This window comes from Stegostoma tigrinum, chromosome 16 (genome assembly GCF_030684315.1).
Source record: "Stegostoma tigrinum isolate sSteTig4 chromosome 16, sSteTig4.hap1, whole genome shotgun sequence".
Lineage (NCBI taxonomy): Eukaryota > Metazoa > Chordata > Chondrichthyes > Orectolobiformes > Stegostomatidae > Stegostoma > Stegostoma tigrinum.
The window spans coordinates 53,703,223-53,724,344 of record NC_081369.1 but is presented as its reverse complement, the minus strand read 5'-3'; the positions used below and the strand labels follow the sequence as shown (position 1 = coordinate 53,724,344).

Here is a 21,122-nt window from a genome sequence, read left to right as displayed (position 1 = left end):
ATTTACCCTGCCAAGTCCCTTAAGAATCCTATATGCCTGAATGAGATCATCTCCCATTCTTCCAAACACCCATGAGTAGAGCCCCAACTTCTTTAGTCTTTGCTTATAAGATAAACAAAGATACAAGGATCATCCAAGTGAATCTTCTATGAACTGCTTTTAATGAAGTATTGATATATTCTTTAAATAAGGGGACACAACTGTGCGCAATCTTCCAGATGTAGTCCCACCAGCACCTTTTACAGTTGCAGTAAGACACGCCTACTCTTATACTCCAATCCCCATGAAATAAGGGCCAACATTCCATTAGCCTTCACATACCCAAGTGCCCTCAAGTTCCTTTGTGTTGCAGCCTTCTACAATTTCTCACCATTAAAATAAAGTTCTTTTCTTTTGTTCTCCTTTCCAAAATTAAGAACTTCATATTTTCCCACATTATACTCCATTTGCCAACTTGTTCCTCAATTACTTGACCTATCAATATCTTTCTGTAAGCTAGGCACAAGGAAATCCATGCGCCTACAGTATATTATTGTAGAGCTTACTATTGGTGGTTCAAAACAACTTCTCAGCTCTGCTCAAATCAGGGGCTGTCAGAGTCTCCACGATCTTCTCAACTAGATGCTTCACAACTTTGCAAAACAATTTAACCTAACCATGGAGGACGAAGGTGTCAATCTGCATTCAATGTCAGAGCAAGTGATACATTGCATTAAAGTTTGGAATACTTTATAAAATGCTTCCAACTTCTTCAACCCACCATCAATGCCTATTCTTTACTGTGCATTTCACCTATATTGTCAGAAAGAATCTCTGGATAAAATTCAAATACATAGGATCATAGAGGTCTACAGTACAAAGGCTCTGCACCCCATCACATGAACACAGTCAAAAATAACCACTTGATTATTCTAATCCCATTTTCCAGCACTTGGCCCACAGCTTTGCATGCTTTGAATCACAAACATGCATCTAAATACTTATTAAATATAATTAGGGTTTCTGCCTCTACTACTGTTACAGAATGTGAACTCCTCTGGGTGAAAAATGCTTTTCCTTTCATCTCCTCTAAACCTTCCGCTCCTTACCTTAAACCTATGCCCATTAGTCAATGATCCCTCCACAGAGTGGAAAGTTTTCTGAGATAACAAGGCGTAGAGTTGGATGAACGCAGCAGGCCAAGCAGCATCAGAGGAGCAGGAAGGCTGACATTTCGAGTCTAGACCCTTCTTCAGCCCATCTATCTCAGCCTTAAATATACACAAGGGCTCTGCCCCCACAGGTGTCTATAGCAAGGAGTTCCAAAGACATGGAATCCTCCCAGAGAGAAAAAAATAATTGTCTTCATCTCAGTCTTAAATGGGTGACCCTTTATTCTGAGGCTTTTCCTGCTGGACCTAGACTTTCTTATGAGGGGAAACATCCTCTTAGCCTTTACTCTGTCAAGTCCCTTAAGAATCCTTTGTGTCTCAATGAGACCACCGCTCGTTCTTCTAACTACCAGTGAGTAGAATCCCAACCTGTTTAATCTTTGTTTATAAAATAATCCCTCCATACAGGGGATCACCCAAGCAAACCTTCTATGAACTGCTTCCAATGAAGTGATATACATCCCTAAATAAGGGGATTAAAACTGCTCACAGTACTCTTGATGTAGTCTCACCAGCACTTTATACAGTTGCAAGTAAGACGTACACTCCAATCCCCTTGAAATAAAGGACAACATTCCAGTAGCCTTCCTGATTATCTGCTACACCTGTGTACAAGCTTTCTGTGTTTCATGCACAAATACCCTCAAGTCCCTTTGTGTTACAAATTCCTGCAGTTTCTCTCGATTTAAATAATATTCTTTTTATTTTGTTCTCCCTTCCAAAATGAAGAATTTTATATTTTCTTGCATTATACTCTATCTTCCACTTGTTGCCCACTTACCTGATCTATCAATAGCTATCAGTAAGCTCCAGTGAGCAGAATCCCAACTTGTTCAGCCTTTGCTCATAAGACAATGTCTCCATTGTGAGTGTCAATGACATGCCTTTCTGATTTGTGATGTGTATTACATGCGATTTGCGAGTCCTAACTTAGGACTCCAAAGTAGAAGGGATAATGGTGTTCCACAGTTACACAATTCCAGTGGGAAGCTGCATGGGATTAATATATCTCCTCCTACTTGTTCTTGAAATGACTGGGCATTTGATTTAAAAGCATTTGCTTTTGGCATGTCTAGTTCAACTTGATTTCTCGTGCATTTACTGCCATACACAGAAATGAATGAATATTGATGTCTCCTTGAAAAACAGTAGCCTCATGGCTGTCAACACCAACCTGACAGAAAACAGACCTCTTAGGTCATCTCAATGTTCAATCAAAGAAGGAATACTTGCATTTTTACAGCATCTGTCATGACTTCACAATGTCCCAATGCAATCTACAAGTTAAGTACTTTGGAATTATAATCATTGTTCCGATGTAGGAAACAAGATAACTGGTTTAGGCATGGCAAAGTTCTACAAAGTGAAACAAAATAAATGGGCAGATAATATGCTTCAGTGTTGTTGTTTGAGGAATAAGTATTGATCTGCACACCAGGAAAAGTCATCTGTTCTTCACTGAAATGCTGTCATTGATTCTTTCGCACTCACCTGAAACCTCAAATCGGATGTCCGTTTAACATGTGATCCATAAAGACAGCACCTTGACATAAGAGCATAACAAAAGGAACAGGAGTAGGCCAAGATAATAAAGTGTGAAGCTGGATGAACACAGCAGGCCAAGCAGCATCTCAGGAGCACAAAAGCTGACGTTTCGGACCTAGACCCTTCATCAGAGAGGGGGATGGGGTGAGGGTTCTGGAATAAATAGGGAGAGAGGGGGAGGCGGACCGAAGATGGAGAGAAAAGAAGATAGGTGGAGAGAGTATAGGTGGGGAGGTAGGAAGGGGATAGGTCAGTCCAGGGAAGATGGACAGGTCAAGGAGGTGGGATGAGGTTAGTAGGTAGGAGATGGAGGTGCGGCTTGAGGTGGGAGGAAGGGATGGGTGAGAGGAAGAACAGGTTAGGGAGGCAGAGACAGGCTGGGCTGGTTTTGGGATGCAGTGGCGGGGGGAATGAGCTGGGCTGGTTGTGTGATGCAGTGGGGGGAGGGGACGAACTGGGCTGGTTTTGGGATGCGATGGGGGAAGGGGAGATTTTGAAGCTGGTGAAGTCCACATTGATACCATTGGGCTGCAGGGTTCCCAAGTGGAATATAAGTTGCTGTTCCTGCAACCGTCGGGTGGCATCATTGTGGCACTGCAGGAGGCCCATGATGGACATGTCATCTAAAGAATGGGAGGGGGAGTGGAAATGATTGCGACTGGGAGGTGCAGTTGTTTATTGCGAACCGAGCGGAGGTGTTCTGCAAAGCGGTCCCCAAGCCTCCGCTTGGTTTCCCCAATGTAGAGGAAGCCACACCAGGTACAATGGATACAATATACCACATTGGCAGATCTGCCTGTGAATCTCTGCTTAATGTGGAAAGTCATCTTGGAGGCTGGGATGGGGGTGAGGGAGGAGGTGTGGGGGCAAGTGTAGCACTTCCTGCGGTTGCAGGGGAAGGTGCCGGGTGTGGTGGGGTTGGAGGGCAGTGTGGAGTGAACAAGGGAGTCACGGAGAGCGTGGTGGGGATGGAAAAATGTCTTGGGTGGTGGGGTCGGATTATAGATGGTGGAGGTGTCGGAGGATGATGCGTTGTATCCGGAGGTTGGTGGGGTGGTGTGTGAGAACGAGGGGGATCCTCTTTGGGCAGTTGTGGTGGGGGCGGGGTGTGAGGGATGTGTTGCGGGAAATGTGGGAGACGCAGTCAAGGATGTTCTTGACCACTGTAGGGGGAAACTTGCGGTCCTTGAAGAACTTGTGCATCTGGGATGTGCTGGAGTGCAATGCCTCATTGTGGGGCAGATGCGGTGGAGGCGGAGGAATTGGGAATAGGGGATGGAATTTTTGCAGGAGGGTGGGTGGGAGGAGGTGTATTCTAGGTAGCTGTGGGAGTCGGTGGGCTTGAAATGGACATCAGTTTCTAGCTGGTTGCCTGAGATGGAGACTGAGAGGTCCAGGAAGGTGAGGGATGTGTTGGAGATGGCCCAGGTGAACTTAAGGTGAAAGGTGTTGGTGAAGTGGATGAACTGTTCGAACTCCTCTGGGGAGCAAGAGGCGGCGCCGCTACAGTCATCAATGTAACGGAGGAAGAGGTGGGGTTTGGGGCCTGTGTAGGTGCGGAAGAGGGACTGTTCCATGTAACCTACAAAGAGGCAGGCATAGCTGGGGCCCATGCGGGTGCCCATGGCCACCCCTTTAGTCTGTAGGAAGTGGGAGGAATCGAAAGAGAAGTTGTTGAGGGTGAGGACGAGTTCGGCTGAGCGGATGAGGGTGTCGGTGGAGGGGGATTGGTTGGGCCTGCAGGACAGGAAGAAGCGGAGGTCCTTGAGGCCATCTGCATGCGGAATACAGGTGTATAGGGACTGGACGTCCATGGTGAAAATGAGGTGTTGGGGGCCAGGGAATTGGAAGTTCTGGAGGAGGTGGAGGGCGTGGGTGGTGTCACGGACGTAGGTAGGGAGTTCCTGGACCAAAGGGGAGAAAATGGAGTCCAGATAGGTGGAGATGAGTTTGGTGGGGCAGGAACAGGCTGAGACGATGGGTCGACCAGGGCAGGCAGGTTTGTGGATTTTGGGAAGGAGATAGAAACGGGCCGTGCGGGGTTGGGGAAAATAAGGTTGGAGGCTGTGGGTGGGAGGTCCCCTGAGGTGATGAGGTCATGAATGGTGTTGGAGATGATGGTTTGGTGCTCGAGGTTGGGGTCATGATCGAGGTGGCAGTAGGAGGGGGTGTTGAAGAGTTGGCATTTGGCCTCGGCGATGTAGAGGTCAGTGAGCCATACTACCACTGTGCCACCCTTGTCTGCGGGTTTTATGGTGAGGTTGGGGTTGGAGCGGAGGGAGCAGAGGGCTGCCTGTTCTGTGTCGGAGAGGTTGGAGTGAGTGAGAGGGGTGGAGAGGTTGAGGTGGTTAATGTCTCGACGGCAGTTGGAGATGAAGAGGTTGAGGGAGGGTAGGAGGCCTGGAGGTGGTGTCCAGGAGGAGGACTTGTGTTGGAGGCGGGTGAAGGGGTCAGTGGAGGGAGGGTTAGGCTCCCGATTGAAGAAATAAGCATGGAGGCGAATGTGGCGGAAAAACTACTCTATGTCCAAACGTGACTGGTATTCATTGATGTGTGGTTGTCAGGGGACAAAGGTGAGCCCCTTGCTAAGGATTGACCGTTCGTCCTCAGCCAGTGGGAGGTCTGCGGGGATGGTGAAGATTCTGCAGGGCTCAGTGTGCTCTCTTCTCTGGGGTTGCTGGCTGTGGAGGTTGTGGGCGGAGCATCTGGTCCCTTGAGCCTGCTCTACCATTCAATAAGGTCATGGTTCCACTTACCAACCCACTTACTATAACCCTTAGTTCCTTTACTGTTCAAAAATCTACCTTTGCCTTAAAAACATTCAACAAGGTAGTGTCAACTGCTTCACTGGGCAGGGAATTCCACAGATTCACAACCCTTTGGGTGAAGAAATTCTTCCTGAACTCAGTCCTGAAACCTGCTATGCCTTATTTTGAGGCCATGCCTCCTCATTCTGTTTCACCTGCCTGCGGAAACAACCTCTCTACTTCTTATCTATTCCCTTCATACTTTTATTTTTCTATGAGGTAGAAAAACTCTCCCTCAGTACTACACTTAAATATCATTCCAGACAATGTGTTTGCGTTTCTGCAGTGGACTGAGAACCCACAATCCTTTGACTCAGAGCTGAGAGTATTACTGTTGACAGAATCCAGTCACCTAGCACCATGAGGACAGAGAAAGCTGCCTCTTCCATATTGAAGCCCAAAACAATAGAAGTCCGAGCAATTCAGGAGAAGTATTCCAGCCAGAATTGGAACATATGCCACTCAGGATTGTGCCGTAAGTGACCCTGGAACTGTAACATGTTCCAGGGTAGATTTTTGTTCAGAAACCACCGTGCACCACAAATAGATGGCTGATCACAAAGTTATTCTTGACTCTTCACATCTTCTTCATCTTATACTCGGTGTTCATTTAACAGTACCCAGAAAGGTCACATAGACACAGATCAAGTGTTCACATATTTGAAATTTGGTGTTTCCTTGAATGTTTTAAGGAATTTAGTCAATGTTAAATACAAATAGAAATTAAAACTCTATTTTGGAGTGTGTACAAACTGGGTAAAACAATATAATGCAGAAACAGTCAACATATCTCTAACTACATAATCAATTCCTGTCACTATCTGACATATAAGCTAAATCATCAGTATATCTGAAGTATTGCCAGCAGTTTTGGTCCCTTTATTTAAGGAAAGATATCATTTCATTAGAGGCAGTTCCGAGAAGGTTCACTGGCATGATACAAAAACAGAAATTGCTGAAAAGTTCACCAGGTCTGGCAGTACCTGTGGACAGAAATCAGAATTAACGTTTCAGATCCAGTGACCTTTCTTCAGAACTGGGGAAGGGCCACTGAACCCGAAACATTAACTCTGATTTTTCTGCGCAGATGTTGCCTGACCTGCTGAGCTATTCCAGCAATTTCTATTTTCACTTCTAATTTACAGCATCTGCAGCTCTCTTGGATTTTATTCTCTAGGATAATCCCCAGTATGAGGGAATAGTCTCATGAGCAAAGATTAAACAGGTTGAGGCTCTACTCACTGGTGTTTACTGGATCCCTGGATCACTGGATCCCAATGAATTGCGGTGTAGTCTCAAGGGGCCAAACAGTTTACCTCTGTTCTGATATTTTATGGTCTTAAATGATCAATTGCCAAAAGGTCACCACATCCTTCAATAATAATCTGCCCAATAGGTTTTTCTCCAGATTTTTCAAACCGACTGCTGATAAACCATATTCAGCATATATAGGCAATTCCAGCATCACCTGCTGTTTCCAAAAGTCAGAAAGGCTGGCTTAATATGATTTAAGCTTCTCTGATGCCATGGTACTATTAAAATACACTTTATGACTGAAAGATAGATACAGCCTCGTGTCATGATTATTGCATTCAGACTTAGAATAGAACCCCGACTCAATGGCCATTTGGCCCATCGAGTCCACACAGACCCTAAATGGGTTTCCTCCAGGTATTCCGGTTTCCTCCCACAGTCCCAAGATGTGCAGACTAGGTGAATTGGCCATTTTAAATTGCCCATAGGGATGTGTAGATTAGATGGGTTGTCGGGGATGAGTCGGGGTGGGATGCTCTGAGGTTCAGTGCGGACCTGTTCAGCCAAAGGGCCTGTTTCCACACTGTAGGGATTCTATATTTAAAAACATTTACTCGGTTAATCAGCATTTCAGATATTTGGAAGTTGCAGCACAAATAACGGAAGCCTCTAGCCTTAATGGTTATGTATGAGAAAGATAATGTCACTTTTTAATCGTATGTGTGAATGGCAACTGGAAGCCTGGGCCCAGATCTCACGTTGGACAAATTAAGCTTCTTGGACCTATTACTTCAACACATTACATTTTCGTGAACTTGGAGACGGGAACAGAATCCAGTGTTGCCTCAATGATTGTCCTCACCTAGTCCATCATTATCGTGTCAAGAATTCTTTTTCTCCTTTGCTGAATAAATTGGCCAGTATAGAGTTGGCTGGTTCTGAGCTACTCAATGAGAGAAACTTAATAAATTTCAGTAAAGCCATGTGTGAATTATACATGATACAATCTATAAGTGTCAATGTGTTGCTAAAGTGATTAGTCAACTGAACCTTTCTCTCTTATTTCTAAAGTCCAAGCACTCCATCATGCTTGCTGTTGAAAGCAAGGCCTATTGCATTACTTCAATAATGAGAGCGAGAATGGCATAAATAGCTCCAGGCAAGAAGCTGACAATGGAACAAAAAGAGGCTTCATTGTATTATTTATTCATGAGTGTCACCGGCTGAGCCAACAATTATTTCCCATTCTTAATGACACCGGAGAAATTGGTGGTGACTTGGCTTTTTGGGATTTGGGTGTTACACACAATGCTGTTCGGAATTAAAATCCAAGATTTTTATCCAGCAACAGTGAAGCAATGGTGATCTAATTCCAAATCAGGATGGTGTTTGGCTTGAAGGGGAATATTAGGGTGATGGCGTTCACATACACCTGCTGCCCTGGTCCTTTGAGGTGATGGAGGTCCTGGGTTTGGAAGGTATTTTTGAAAGGCTTTGTTGTGTTGCTGCAATGAATCTTGTAGATAGCACAAAGGCCATGTGTGTTGATGGTGGAGGGACTGAATGTCGAGCAAATTGCGAGCTAAATAGTCTCCTTCAGTGCTATAGTTTCTATGTTTTCCTTCTCTGGCTCGTCATTTCCCTACATCTGCAAACTAAAGGCTCTACTGCTCTGTTTGAATAAAAATAGAAGTTCGCTAGTGTAGAGACCTATCTTTATCCTTCAATCAAAATCAACAAAAGAACAGTAACAGGAATGCAAATGCTGCAAGTCTGAAATATAAACAGAAATTGTTGGAAGTACTCAGTAGATCTTTACAGAAAGAGAAACTGTGCCCTTTCATCCTGTTGATGATCATTATTTCCTGTTACTTTTAAGTATCTGTTCTAATCACATTGTTTCTGCAAATTGGCTGCCATGTTTTCTACTAAACAATGGAGATACCATTTCAAAAGTATTTAAATGGCTTTGAAGCATTTTGAGTTTGCCTGAGGTTGTGAAAGGCATCACACAAATGCAAGCTTTTCATTTAAGTCTGCGCAACATAATTTTTAGTGTTGCCAAGCAATCAAGGCTTTTTAAGATACCTAACTTTTCAGTATCCATAAGAAGATAAGATGCATACAGAAACCAGAACCGGAGTTGGCCATTCAGCCGCCATGTTTGCCCCACAATTCTAGAAGATCATGGCCGATTTGCCTCAAGCAGCAACACCAGCTCTCCATAGCGCTCAGCTCTTCAACATTTCAAAATCCCTCTACCTCTTCTTTGAATGTTTTCAGTGATCTAGCATCCACAATTCTCTGGGGCAGAGAATTCTGGATGTTCATTACCCTCTCAGAGAAGAAATTCCTTCATATCTCAGTTTTATGTAAATGTCCCCCCATCTGGAACCATGTTGAGACTCCCCCTTCAATTGAAACATCGTCTCAACAGCTATCCTGTCTAACAGCCACAGAATCTTTCATGTTTCAATCAGCTTTCATTCTTTGAAACTTTTAACAAATAAGAACCTAATCTGTTTACTGGTTCTTGAAAGGTCAGCCCCTTCATCTAGTGAATCTCTTTTGAACTGTCTCCAATACCAGTATATGCTTGCTTAAATAGTGACCAAAACTGTACCTAGTACTTCAAATTTGGTTTCAGCTACACCCTATACAGTTGTAATAAGATATCCAAGTCTGGCAGTAAAGGTCAAAATTTCATTTGCCTTCTTCATTACTTTGGGGGCGGCTTGGTAGCACAATAGTTAGCACTGCCTCACTGTGCCAAGGACCTGAGTTCAATTCCAGCCTTGGGTGACTGTTTATGGAGTTTGCACATTCACCCCATGTCTGTGTGGGTTTCCTCCCACAGTCACAGAGATCTGCAGGTTAGGTGGGTTGGATGACCAGGTGTGTGTAATCTAGCTGAATAAGCCATAATAAATGCAACGTTTCAGTAGGATGCTTTTGTAGATTTGGTGCAGACTAGATAGGCCAAATGGCCCCTTTCTGCGCTGTAGGGATTCTACATTCTACTTGCTGCACCCACACATTAATTTTTTATGTTTCATATACAACAACACACTTTTTTGGATAATATATCCATTTAAATAATAGTATGCATTTGATTTGTCTCCCAAAATGCAAGACCCCACACTTTCCTAAATTAAGCTCCATCTGCTAAATTTGTGTCCTGCTGACTCAACCCACATATATTTCCTTGCAGATTCCTCATATTCTCGTCAAAACACGGCCTCCCATTTTTGTGTTGTCAGCAAATTTAAGTTCGCTACACACTATCTCCTGTCCAAGACATTAATGCAGATGGTAACTAATTGAGGCCCTAGGACTGAACTTTGTTGCACTCCACTAGTTAAGACTTCCTAACCTGAAAAAGATACATTGGTCCCAATTCTTTGTCTTCTGAACATGAGTCAGTTCTCAATCCATATTCGTTCATTACTCCCAATATTGTGATCTCCTATCTTATGCAGACTGTTTATGTGGCACATTATTAAATGCCTTCTGGAAATCCAAATACACTACCATCTACTAATTCCCCTTCACCAAATCTGCTTATTACATCCTCAAACAACTCTAGTAAACATAACTTCCCTTTCACAAACAATATTGACCCTGTTTGATTATGTTACATTTTTTTACAAGTCCTGCCATTTCTTTCTTAATAATGAACTACTGTATTTTCCCAACAATAGATATTGGGCTATCTAGTCTATAGATCCATACCTCCCTCCTTTAATAGGAGCATCACATTAGCAGTTTTCGAATTCATTGGAACCCAGTGAATTCTGTACTATTTCAACCAACACCAACACTATCTTTGCAGCCCCTTTTAAAACGTTTGGATGCAAATCATTAGGTCCTGGTGACTTGTCTGCCTTTAGTCATATTAATTTGTCATAGGGATGATTAAGACACATTTCTTCCCATTAGTACCTTGCTTCTCTGATGTCTTTGGGATGTTTGCAGTGTTCTCCTGCAAAGACTGACGTGTACTTTTGCTTGAGATTCTGTGCCATTTCCATATTCCCCATTTCCAATTCTTCAATCACATAGTCCAAGGGTCCCCCCATTCACTTTAGCTTCTGTCTTTCTTTTTATATACTCTGAAAGCTCTTGCCATTAGCTTTATATCTCTTGGCATTTTATTTTCATATCTCTTGGCATTTTATTTTCATAAGCAATTTTCTCCCTTTTTATTAGCTTTTTAGTAATTTGCATTAGTATCCTAAAAATTTCCCAGTCTTCTGGCTGGCCACCAGTTTTACCACTTTGTGTGCCTTAATTTTTGGCTGGATACTATCCTTGAGAGCTTTGTTAACCAGGGATGGCTCATCCTTCTAATCAAATCCTTCTTTTACCCCAGAATAATTTTTTTGCTGGGCAATATGAAATATCTGCTTAATTATCTGCCACTGCTCATCTGCTGGCTTTCCCCTTAGTCTATTTTCCCAGGTAACTCTAGACAGTCTTCCTTCCTACATCTGTAATTGCCCTTATTTAAGTTGAGGACACAGATTTTGGACCCAAGTTAATTCTCCATCAAACTGAATTTGTGATTGTTAGCCCTTTAAGTATGAGATCGCTTATTAATCCTCCGTCATTACACATTACTAGAGCTAAAACTACGCTAACCAAGACTACAAGGCATTACAGAGAGTTGTTAACATAGGCCAGCCCATCAGCAAACTAGCCTTCCATCCATTGACTCTATCTATACTCCCTGCTGCTTTGGGAAAGCAGTCAACATAATCAAAGCCCCCTTCTATCCCAGCTATACTCTCTTCCACCTTCTTCATTGGGCAGAATATAGGAATGTTTGAAAACACGTACCAACAGATTCAAGAACAACTTCTTCCCAGCTGTTACAAGACTTTTTAATGGACCTTGCAATTTAATTTGATCTTTTTCTGCACCTTCTCTGTAGCTGTAACAATATGTTCTGTGTTCTCTTCTATTACTCTGATACACTTATGAAAGGTATGATTTACCTGGATAGCATACAAAACAATAATTTTCACTGTATGTCTGTAAATATGACAGCAATCAAATCAAATCAATCCAAATCAAATCAAAATAGCTTGTTCCCAGGTAGGTTGTATAACACACTGATCTAGGAAACACATGTTGTCTTCCATGTTACCTTTGCCCATCTGATTTGTCCAGTTAATATGCGCATTAACATCACACATTACAATTGTACATTTTACATACAGCCATTGTTTCCAATTTGTACTTTGTTCTGCAGTGAGGCGGTTCTTCATGGGCCTATAAACAACTCCCACCTATGACTTCTTTCCTGTACCTTGTTTCCAGCCAAACTGATGCATCTATGTCTCTACTCATAGAGCATTGATATCATCCTTCTGTGGATATTTTCTGTCTCTTTCAAACACATTTTGATTATCATTCACCTCTTCTCTAGCCTAAACCTCTGCCATCTTATTGCTTTATAAATTTTTTAAAACTTCCTTCAATTGAAACCTACTCCAATTAATTAGTTCATAACCATATTGACAACCTTAGTTGGACAATTTGTCCGGAAACTCGTTCCCAGAATTGTTCAAATGAAGCCCAAAACAAATCCCCTCTTTTTCTCCAGTACTGGTATCAGTGTCCAATGAATCAGGAACCTTTATCCCATATCAATCTTTGTGCTATATATTTACCTTTATAATCCTTCTTAACCTATGTCAATGTGCAAGTTGCTTAGATAATTATCTTGATATTATTAGCTTTATAGTTCTGCTTCCTAATTTAGCCAATTCTCAGCAGATCCTCTTTCCTAGTCCTATCAATGTCATTGGTATCTATATGAACTGTAATGTTTGGACTCTTCCCTCCTACTCCAAGTTTATCTCCAGCCAAGAGGAGATGTCCTCAACAATGGCATCAGGTAGGTGGTACAGACTTTGAGAGTTTCTGTCTTTGGTACAGAGAACTTTCAACATTTCAATATTTGTGGTGTTTTGCCTTGGTTTTTCCTCTATATTTCTCAATCTATAAAATGTACATTCCAGTCACCAATGTGCCACCTCCCACTATCCATTTCTCACTAGCAAATTAGAATCCAGCATAATCAGCTGTAAGATCCCACAATTTTGTCTGAGTTGTTTTTCAATACATCCCTGTAACTCGTACGCCTTCTCACATAACTACCTGACTTCATTGCCAATTATTCTGTTCATAGTTGTGCACAAAACAGCAGCACTGCAGGTATGAAATTGTAGGTTGAATGCAGATCTATGAAGCTTAATGAGACTGCTAATCACATTGTGAAATTTCACGACTTGGTCACCAGTCAGGCTATGCTCAGGAGTAAAACAAAAGTACCTCAAGGGATCTGAATATCCCTCAGAGGCCACAGGTGTGCTAAGGACTGAGACCTTCAGAAATCCTGGGAGAAAAGCTTGAGTTGTTTACACCCCTAGCTCTTGGTAAAAAGGTGGCACAAAGCGCTGAGACACTTAAGCAGATCAAGCAGCACCCGTGGAGAGAGAAAAAGACTTAATGTTTCATGGTTGATGGCTGTTGATAGTTATTTTTACATTGGTTGACAACTCACCACGGTTCAATAATATTCACATTTTTCATTGCTGTAGATGTGCATTGATCTTTCTCATGTCCGGCAATTACACGGCAGTTTTATGTGTGACATGTTTGACTTATTTGGGTGCAAGTTGCTTATCACATAAGACCTTCTCATCCTCCAGAAGGGATCATAGATTTGAAACTTATTAAACATTACCATTTGCTTGCTAGGTTTCAAGGTGCATAAATTCCAACTCCTGGATCACTCCTCTCCTAATGTTATAGTGTTGAGGCAAACTTTGCACACAGTTTGTTTTTTCTGATCAAATAACCATTTCTTTTGCGAAGACAACTCTCTGTTAAAATGGTTATTTCACAAATACTGCAGTACAAACAGGCATGGTTGTATCACAAATATCCATGCCATCATGTATACATTTGTTGGACAATGCATCCATTCCAGAAAGGGCCAATGATTTTGAATGCACTTTTACATTCAGGTCCATGGTTCAAATTAAAAATAGAAAGAATTTTTTCTACAACATTGTGACACATTGGTATAACCATTAGGAGTATAACTTTTCAAAATACTGATGCAAAGTATGTTTGAATTAAAAATTGTGAATATGTTTGCTTTCCCAACCTTGGGATGTTTTGTAATTTTTTTTTGAAAAAACAAAAGCATATTCTACTAAAGAGTTTGCAATGCTTTATCTGTTTTCCAAAGCAGTAGCAGGTTGATACCATTGAGAGTATGCTCATGCAGAAGCGTATTTCAGTTTTCAAAAAGCATGAATGTTTTTGTTCTCAAAAAACACTGGCATGCTGCATACCATGGAGCATGTGGTTTGGAGGCATATGTATGAATTTTAGCCATTTTGGGGTTTTTTTTGCTCTACAAAGAAGTATTCAGCATTGATGATGTTTGTTTTTGGAAGAGGATTTTTTTTTTCTCCTGATCTCAGGTGTTGAGGAGGAAACACTGGCCAAGTAAGTCATGCCTGGGTAGACAAATAGGAAGCTGGAAGAACACAGCAAGCCAAACAATATCCAAGGAAAGGAGCAGTCAAACGTTTTGGAGATTACCCTTCTTCAGGACTGAATATCCCACAGAGGCCACAGCTGTGTCAACTCAAAGGGCTGAGAACTTCAGAAGTCCTGGGAGAAAATCTTGACTTGTTTACAGTACGAGTTGAAGTCCTGAAGAAGGGTAATACCCGAAACGTCGACTGCTACTTTCCTCCAGAAGCTACCTGGCTTGCTGTGTTCTTCCAGCCTCTTGTTTGGCTACCTTGGATTCCAGCATCTTGCAGTGTTTTATTTTGTCTCCAAGTCATGCCCAGGGATGTGTTAATGTCTCTGTCCTCTTGCTACTTGTCCTGTTCTTTTCCGCACGTGGGGACGGCCGTATTAGTTTGTTAGGCGCCGCGGGATTGGATGGGGCGTTTTGTTACTTCCTCCTGTTACACTGTAGCGAGAGAGAGAGAGAGAGAGAGAGAGACGCTAGCGGCGGATTCTGCGCATTAACTCAGCCCCCTGTATATATGTGTGTGTATGTGAATGTGTGTATGTGTGTGCCTGTATATCAGCCTGCAAAGGAGCACTCAGTACCCGGCCGCCAAAACAACAACAACAACAAGAGCAGCAGCAGGCAGCGATCAGGTCTCAGAGCGGGATGGCTTCAGGAGATCTGTACGAGGTACTGTTCTTCATTTTTCTCTATATCGCTGATCACCTCCCCCTCCCTCCCGCCTCGACCCCGTCTCCAACTAGATACAACACGAGGGGGAAGCGTTAGAAAGTAGCCGAAGCTCTTCCGAGGCTGACTGGCTTGCATTTTTTCCCTCCCTTCTCTCTCTCGCCCTCTCTTGCACACAGGGCGAAACAGAATTGAGAAGCTGTGGGATGGCAGCGCTGTCGCTCTGCTTTCTCTTTAATGCTTAAATGCATTGCTTGATGATAGGCCTTGTGAAGGGGGGGGGTGGAGGAGGAGAGGTGGTGGGGAAAGAGCTGAGTGAGTTAGCGGTTGCATCTGAAGGGGAACCAGATCGGTGCAGCCCTACGACGAGCAGAGGCTGGAAGGGAGAGGAACGGTAGGGGAGGTGGAAGAAGTCCAGGTTGGCGAGCGAGGAGAAGGATCGAGTGCAACAGCAGCAGATCCTGAAGTGTGCACGCACTCATTTATTGACAGGACGGCCGGCGACTTTTCCGTTCGCATCAACGTGCAGGAAGCTCAAGAGTGGATGGGAGTTTCAAATCTCTATCACTCTTTATTCTGCGCTGCTTTCTCGTTTTATTTAAAGCTGGTGTCAGATCTGCATTATTCAGCCGGGAGACTTGGGTTTTAACAACGTTCCGTAAGGTGTCTCGGTGTGGGGTACCAGCTTGCCCTTTTATTGATGCACACATTATTTTTCTCCCCCAGTCGTGTGGCACAATTTAGCAACTCGTACGACGTGTTTATTACTAGGGTCTCTGGAAAGTATGCACCTCAGTTTGACCATTAATAGTCTCGTTTGGATTTACGACTGGCGATTGCATTTTAAGACAGTGAGATACCAAGGTCCTGTGTATTTTTTTTAGTGCTGCCAGGTCAAGTCAGATATCTCCCTCCCCTTGAGAGTGTCACAGTGTTGGGTGATGTGCATTTTTAGAGGGGGGATCAGTTCTTCTCCCATGGACCACATGTGTGTATGAGTTAGTCCATTTTTTAAAAAAAACAAAACACCATTTTTTGGTAGGATTCGAGCTAAGACAGACGTCAGAGAGGCACCGCCTGATGATTACTTCCTGAGGTAATTTTACAAGTGGCTTTTAAAAATAGCCGCTTCTTCTCCAAAAGTGACTGATCGGTCGGGTGGGCTGCCAGTCAGTGTTTCTTTTCGTTCAAATGCAACTCTTTTCCCCAGGGGTCGGGCAGCTAGCTACTTGGGAAGCTTGTGCGTGTGTGTGTGTGTGTGTGAGTTGAAGCGGAAGGGGATGGGGCGGCGTGACCGCCTCTACTGAAAAACGCGGACGAGCGCCCCCCGCACATTGACGGGGCAGCGGTGGGAAGTCGCATGTTTTGTGGGTGAGATGGCGAGAGTGGGGGAAAGGAGGGTTTAAAATAACCCCCCGCCCCTCCACTAACCCCCATGGGCAAAAGAATCAAACCGTGCCTTTCCCAAGAACCGTTATGACTGGGATGGTGAGGCTGGAGATTTGGGAAGCTCTGCATGTGGGGTGTTGGATGCATGTCGTGGGTGAGGACCTCTATTGGTCAAAAGTGACATCCTAAACCCATTAACGGGTGTCGCTGTTGTCCAGGTGATTGTGCCCAGCTCAAGACGGTGATCTCTTCTGACTGTGTCTCCCAATCTTAATGGTACAAACTAATGGGGAAGAAACTGAAACCAAAAAGTTTTTGGGGAGCATCCATCTGAGACTTGCATTAAGTGTTGCAATGGAATTCGACGGCCCTTTTGTGTTTTAGTGTTTGTGAGCATTTGGTGTCTGTTGTCGCTCAGTTTATTTAAGTACAGTTTGTATCGCGTCAGTATTTCGAAATTCAGCCCCCCCCACTCTGTGTGATTTCTGAGAGGGGTGCCTACTCCCTCAGCAGTGTCCTGGTAATTACATGGTTGAGAGCGAAAGGTGCCTCCGTCTAAGCGTTTGCAAGCAACAGAGAATTGACCACGACTGTGGAATGCTACGTTAGGATGCCAGAACAGCATGTTGCGAAAGGTGGTGTTTGGACGATAAGCCCCAGGTAGAATTGACACCTGCCAATACTGCAATTGTATTGTACTGTGCTTCCTTACCGAAAAGAAAATACCAGAAAGCGTTATACACAAGGGTTGGAAAATGACTCCAAGAGAAATTTTGAAAAGGAGGATCTAAACATACCAATTGAAGTGGATGATGAAAAACAAGACCTTCAAGATAACGCCCACAACAAACCCAAAAAACCCAGAACTTTTTTAAACAAAATCATAAAGATGTTCCTGGCAGAAGTCAATGGTGAGATGAACAGAGAAACATACCTTTTGTTGGAAATAATCAAATAGTTGACCATTTCAAACTGGTTTTGACCTTGTTTATCTTTCAGTAATATTGTCCTGACTCAATAATTCAGTCATTTCATTCACTCATGGTGTGTGATCATCACTGGCTCACCAGCATTTATTGCCCAAATATAATTGCCCTTGAGAAAGCAGTGGTGGTGAGCTGCAGTCTACGCACTGTATGTAGATCCACAATGACCTTAGGGAGGGAATTCCAGGACTTTGACAGGGAAGGGCGGTGTATTTCCCAGTCAACTTTGAGGGGAACTTGAAGGTGGTGGTTTGTCTGCTGCTGTTGTCCATTTAGTTAGAAGTAGTCATGGGTTTGTAAGGTACTATCTAAGAACCTTTGGTGAATGATGTCAATGAGTGAATGATGCTCAATGAAACTGAAACAGTTTCGTAATCAACTTTTAGTTGTTTTAAGAATTTGTGAATTGTCGACTTTCAATTCACCCCCTCGTTGTATTGGTACGTTATTGGTCATTTTTGCGCAATGTCTTGTCAACTGTAAACAAGAATGGAACTTTCAGGGAAAATGGTCTGTGTTTCTTATAAACAAAAAGGCGTGGGTGAGAAGTTCAAGTCATTTCAAAAGCAGATTGAATGATCCATAATTCAGTCAGTGACAGTTTGTTCATATTTCGCCTCCGTTTTGAAGTACTTGCACCCAAGTTCTGGACTGAGCTCGTGTTAATTTGAACTGGATGTGTGTATTTTTGTATGGCAATACCAACATATGAAATTGACGAGCAATAAGAGACCAGACGCCTACACACTATGAAAGCTTGAATATCATGACTGAAACCTTTCTTGTCCAGTGTTTGTAATTTCAAAAGAGAATAGAGAAAGAATGCAGGGTCAGTTAGGGAGAAAGCTACTTTTGGAAAGTTCTTCCAGAACCAACAGCCTTCCACACAGGCATTTCTGTATAATCTCAACTTCACCCCAATCATGAACTGATTCAGCAGCCTGTTGGAGACCAACAGACAGTCAAGTGCCACAACAACAGGTACAGAACACTAAGTATGCTGTGTGATGTGACTTAATAAAGTAATCTTGGGTGGAAACTTGGTTTGTGTTGAATAGTTTTTGTGTAACTTGTTTGTGGCAAAATATTAAGTTGTTTTGCCCCATTTACAATATCAAATAAGTTTCAAGTCTGCTATGTATTCATATTGTTAATACTTCTAATGCCATTGAAAATGGAGCTACTTGCAGTTTCTGAAAAATTACAAAGGTGGACTGGTCTGTGGGTTAATTATGGCTCATCTCAGATTTTTGCAAAACAGAAGCCTAGTTGTTAATTGTGATGTCCTTATTTAAAATAGTACAGAATTGGAATTTTCCTTGAGGCTGTGCTTTTATTGTCATTGCATGACCACAGAAGGCAAATGTTTCTTTTACAATGCACATCAGCAAAATGATAGAAGGGATTGTCAACAGCAACATTTGCTTAGCAATAACTAGCTCACTCATGCTTTACGTTCTGCCAGAGCCACTCAGCTCATTACAGCCTTGGCCCAAACACAGACAGAAGCATTGAGGTCACAAGATGATGTCAGAGACACTGCCTACACGCCATGGCAAAATTTGACCGATGTGACATCTAGGACCCCAAACAAAACTGGAATCAATAGGAATTGGAAGGGGCATAGAATACGTGGCACAAAGGAAGATGGCTGTGATTGCTGTAGGTCAGGAGTTCTTCAGGATAGTATCCAAGGGCCACCCATCTTCAGCTGCTTCATCAATGACCTTCCCTCCATCATAAGGTCAGAAGTGGAATACTTAAAGATGAATGCACAGCATTGTCAGTGTTCAGATACTGAGGCAGTCTATGCCCATAAACAGCAAGTCCTGGACAACATTCGGGCTTGGGCTGACAAGTTGCAAATAATGTTCATTTCACCCAAGTGCCAGGCAGTGACCACCCTGACCATCAGAAAATCTATCTTCCCTTGATATTCAATGACACTAAAACCACTGCACTGGCCACTGTCAAAATCTTGGAATTTCCCATTGACCAGAAGCTGAGCTGGACTATTCGTATAAATACTGTGGCTACAAGAAAGGTAACATGCTAAGAATCCTGCAGCGAGTAACTCCTTTTCTGTATTCTTCTCCCTTCCCCAAAAAGCATGACTGCCAAGATATGAGTTGGGATCATGATGGAATTTTCCAACTGCCTGGATGAGTGTAGCTCCAACAACACCCAGGAAGATTAACACCATCCACGATTAGCACTCTGCCCACTACTTAAACATGCATTTCCTCCACTAATAATGCACAGAGGCGGCAGCAGCATGTACCGTCTACAAAATGCGTGGTGCCCAACTTAATAAGGATCTTTCAACAGCACATTCCAAACTCAAAACCTCTACCACCTGGAAGGATAAGGGCATGTGAACACTGGTACCTGAAAGTTCAGTTCAAGGCTATGCACCATCCTGATTTGAAAATATGCCATCATTCCTTTGCACTGTCTTTGTGTCCAAATCCTGGAACTGCATCTCCATCAGCACTGTAGGTGTACCTATGCTCCAAGGACTGCAGAGATTCAAGTTGGGTAATAAATCCTGACCTACTGATCAATGCCCACATCTCATCAACTAATAATGAAAAAAAAATTACACCAGATCATTCTTTGAGATGTTTCGATATCCAAGTTGACTGTTTAAAAAATATACAGACAGAAACATTAGCCCCATCAGTTATATTGGCTGTATTCCTGGTTTCTTAGTTCATTAAATTCTCTACCTTGTGGGAGATGTCATTGTATTTTTGGCAACCACATGTGAGGGGAAGATCAACCAAAAAAAATCGAGAGCCAAACTGAATAATTGATTTCTGTAGTATTGATATTTGATTGGCCTGTGATTTCTGATGTTTATTTCTCCCAGTAGAAACTATAAATACAATAAATTGTTCAGTGTGATTGCCTTGTGTTTTGACCTCAGTGCGCCATTTTATTAAGGAGTAGGCAAATGTCAATAATTCCTTCTGAATGGCTCACTGCTCTGGGAAATGGTTCTGACTTGTACTGAATCTTCTGATTAATTTCCTATGGTGTTAATCAAGTTTGGATACTTATAGCTCCGCCCTTATATTTGATCACACAAAATTTGAGTATTGCTGAAAAACAGTCTTCTGTAAATGCTTTTCATCTGGCATTGATCAAGCTGATTTTTAAAGAGGATCATATTTACACTATGAGAAGAGAATTTTGGCAGGCAAGTGGACCTAGCAGTTCACTGTCAGTCATCATCCACTGCTGCTGTGTTTAGGCACCGTCTGTACCAATCAGAGTTGACTTTCCAAACAATCAACATGTTCTTCTCCAAATAGTATGATCATGTTGTTCCTCTTTATGTTGGCATTTCTTGTGAATTCCCTTGACTGCAACACACAATGCTTCATTAAAATGTCTTTTCCTGCAGCACTACAGTTTACTTGATTTATTAACCTGAATAAAGTGAAAATAATTGAAGCCTGACTGCACCTCACTTGTTTTTGTTTAGTTCATTCTTGAAATTTGTATCAACGAACTCTGAAGTGTTATTGCTAAATTTGGAACATCCTCAAACAATTCAGATCAACTCTGCAGGACACGGCAATTACATTCCCAAATCCAAAAAGCAACAACTGTAATGAAAATAATTTCTTCCAGGAATTGGATTTGTCGATTGTTTGTTTGAACTAAAAGTACAACCGGGAGAATTTGTGCAGCGTGACCTAAAGGTTTTTCTCTGGCTTAGTGAGTTCTTCAGTAGACCTTGTTCAGT

The 21,122-nt window shown here is 42.7% G+C and overlaps 1 protein-coding gene across 2 annotated transcripts in view; it reads left to right on the top strand.

The window, feature by feature from the left end:
* Positions 1 to 14,707: 14,707 nt before the first annotated feature.
* LOC125459978 (chromodomain Y-like protein 2) overlaps positions 14,708 to 21,122 on the top strand; it is a 144,247-nt gene continuing 137,832 nt past the window's right edge. Inside the window, exon 1 of one of the 2 annotated variants that reach the window (XM_048546983.2) lies at positions 14,708 to 14,993. In XM_048546983.2, coding sequence (XP_048402940.1) covers positions 14,970 to 14,993 — 24 coding nt within the window. In that variant the 5' untranslated portion in view covers positions 14,708 to 14,969. The remainder of the gene's footprint in view (positions 14,994 to 21,122) is intronic. The other variant, XM_048546985.2, reaches the window with a different exon arrangement.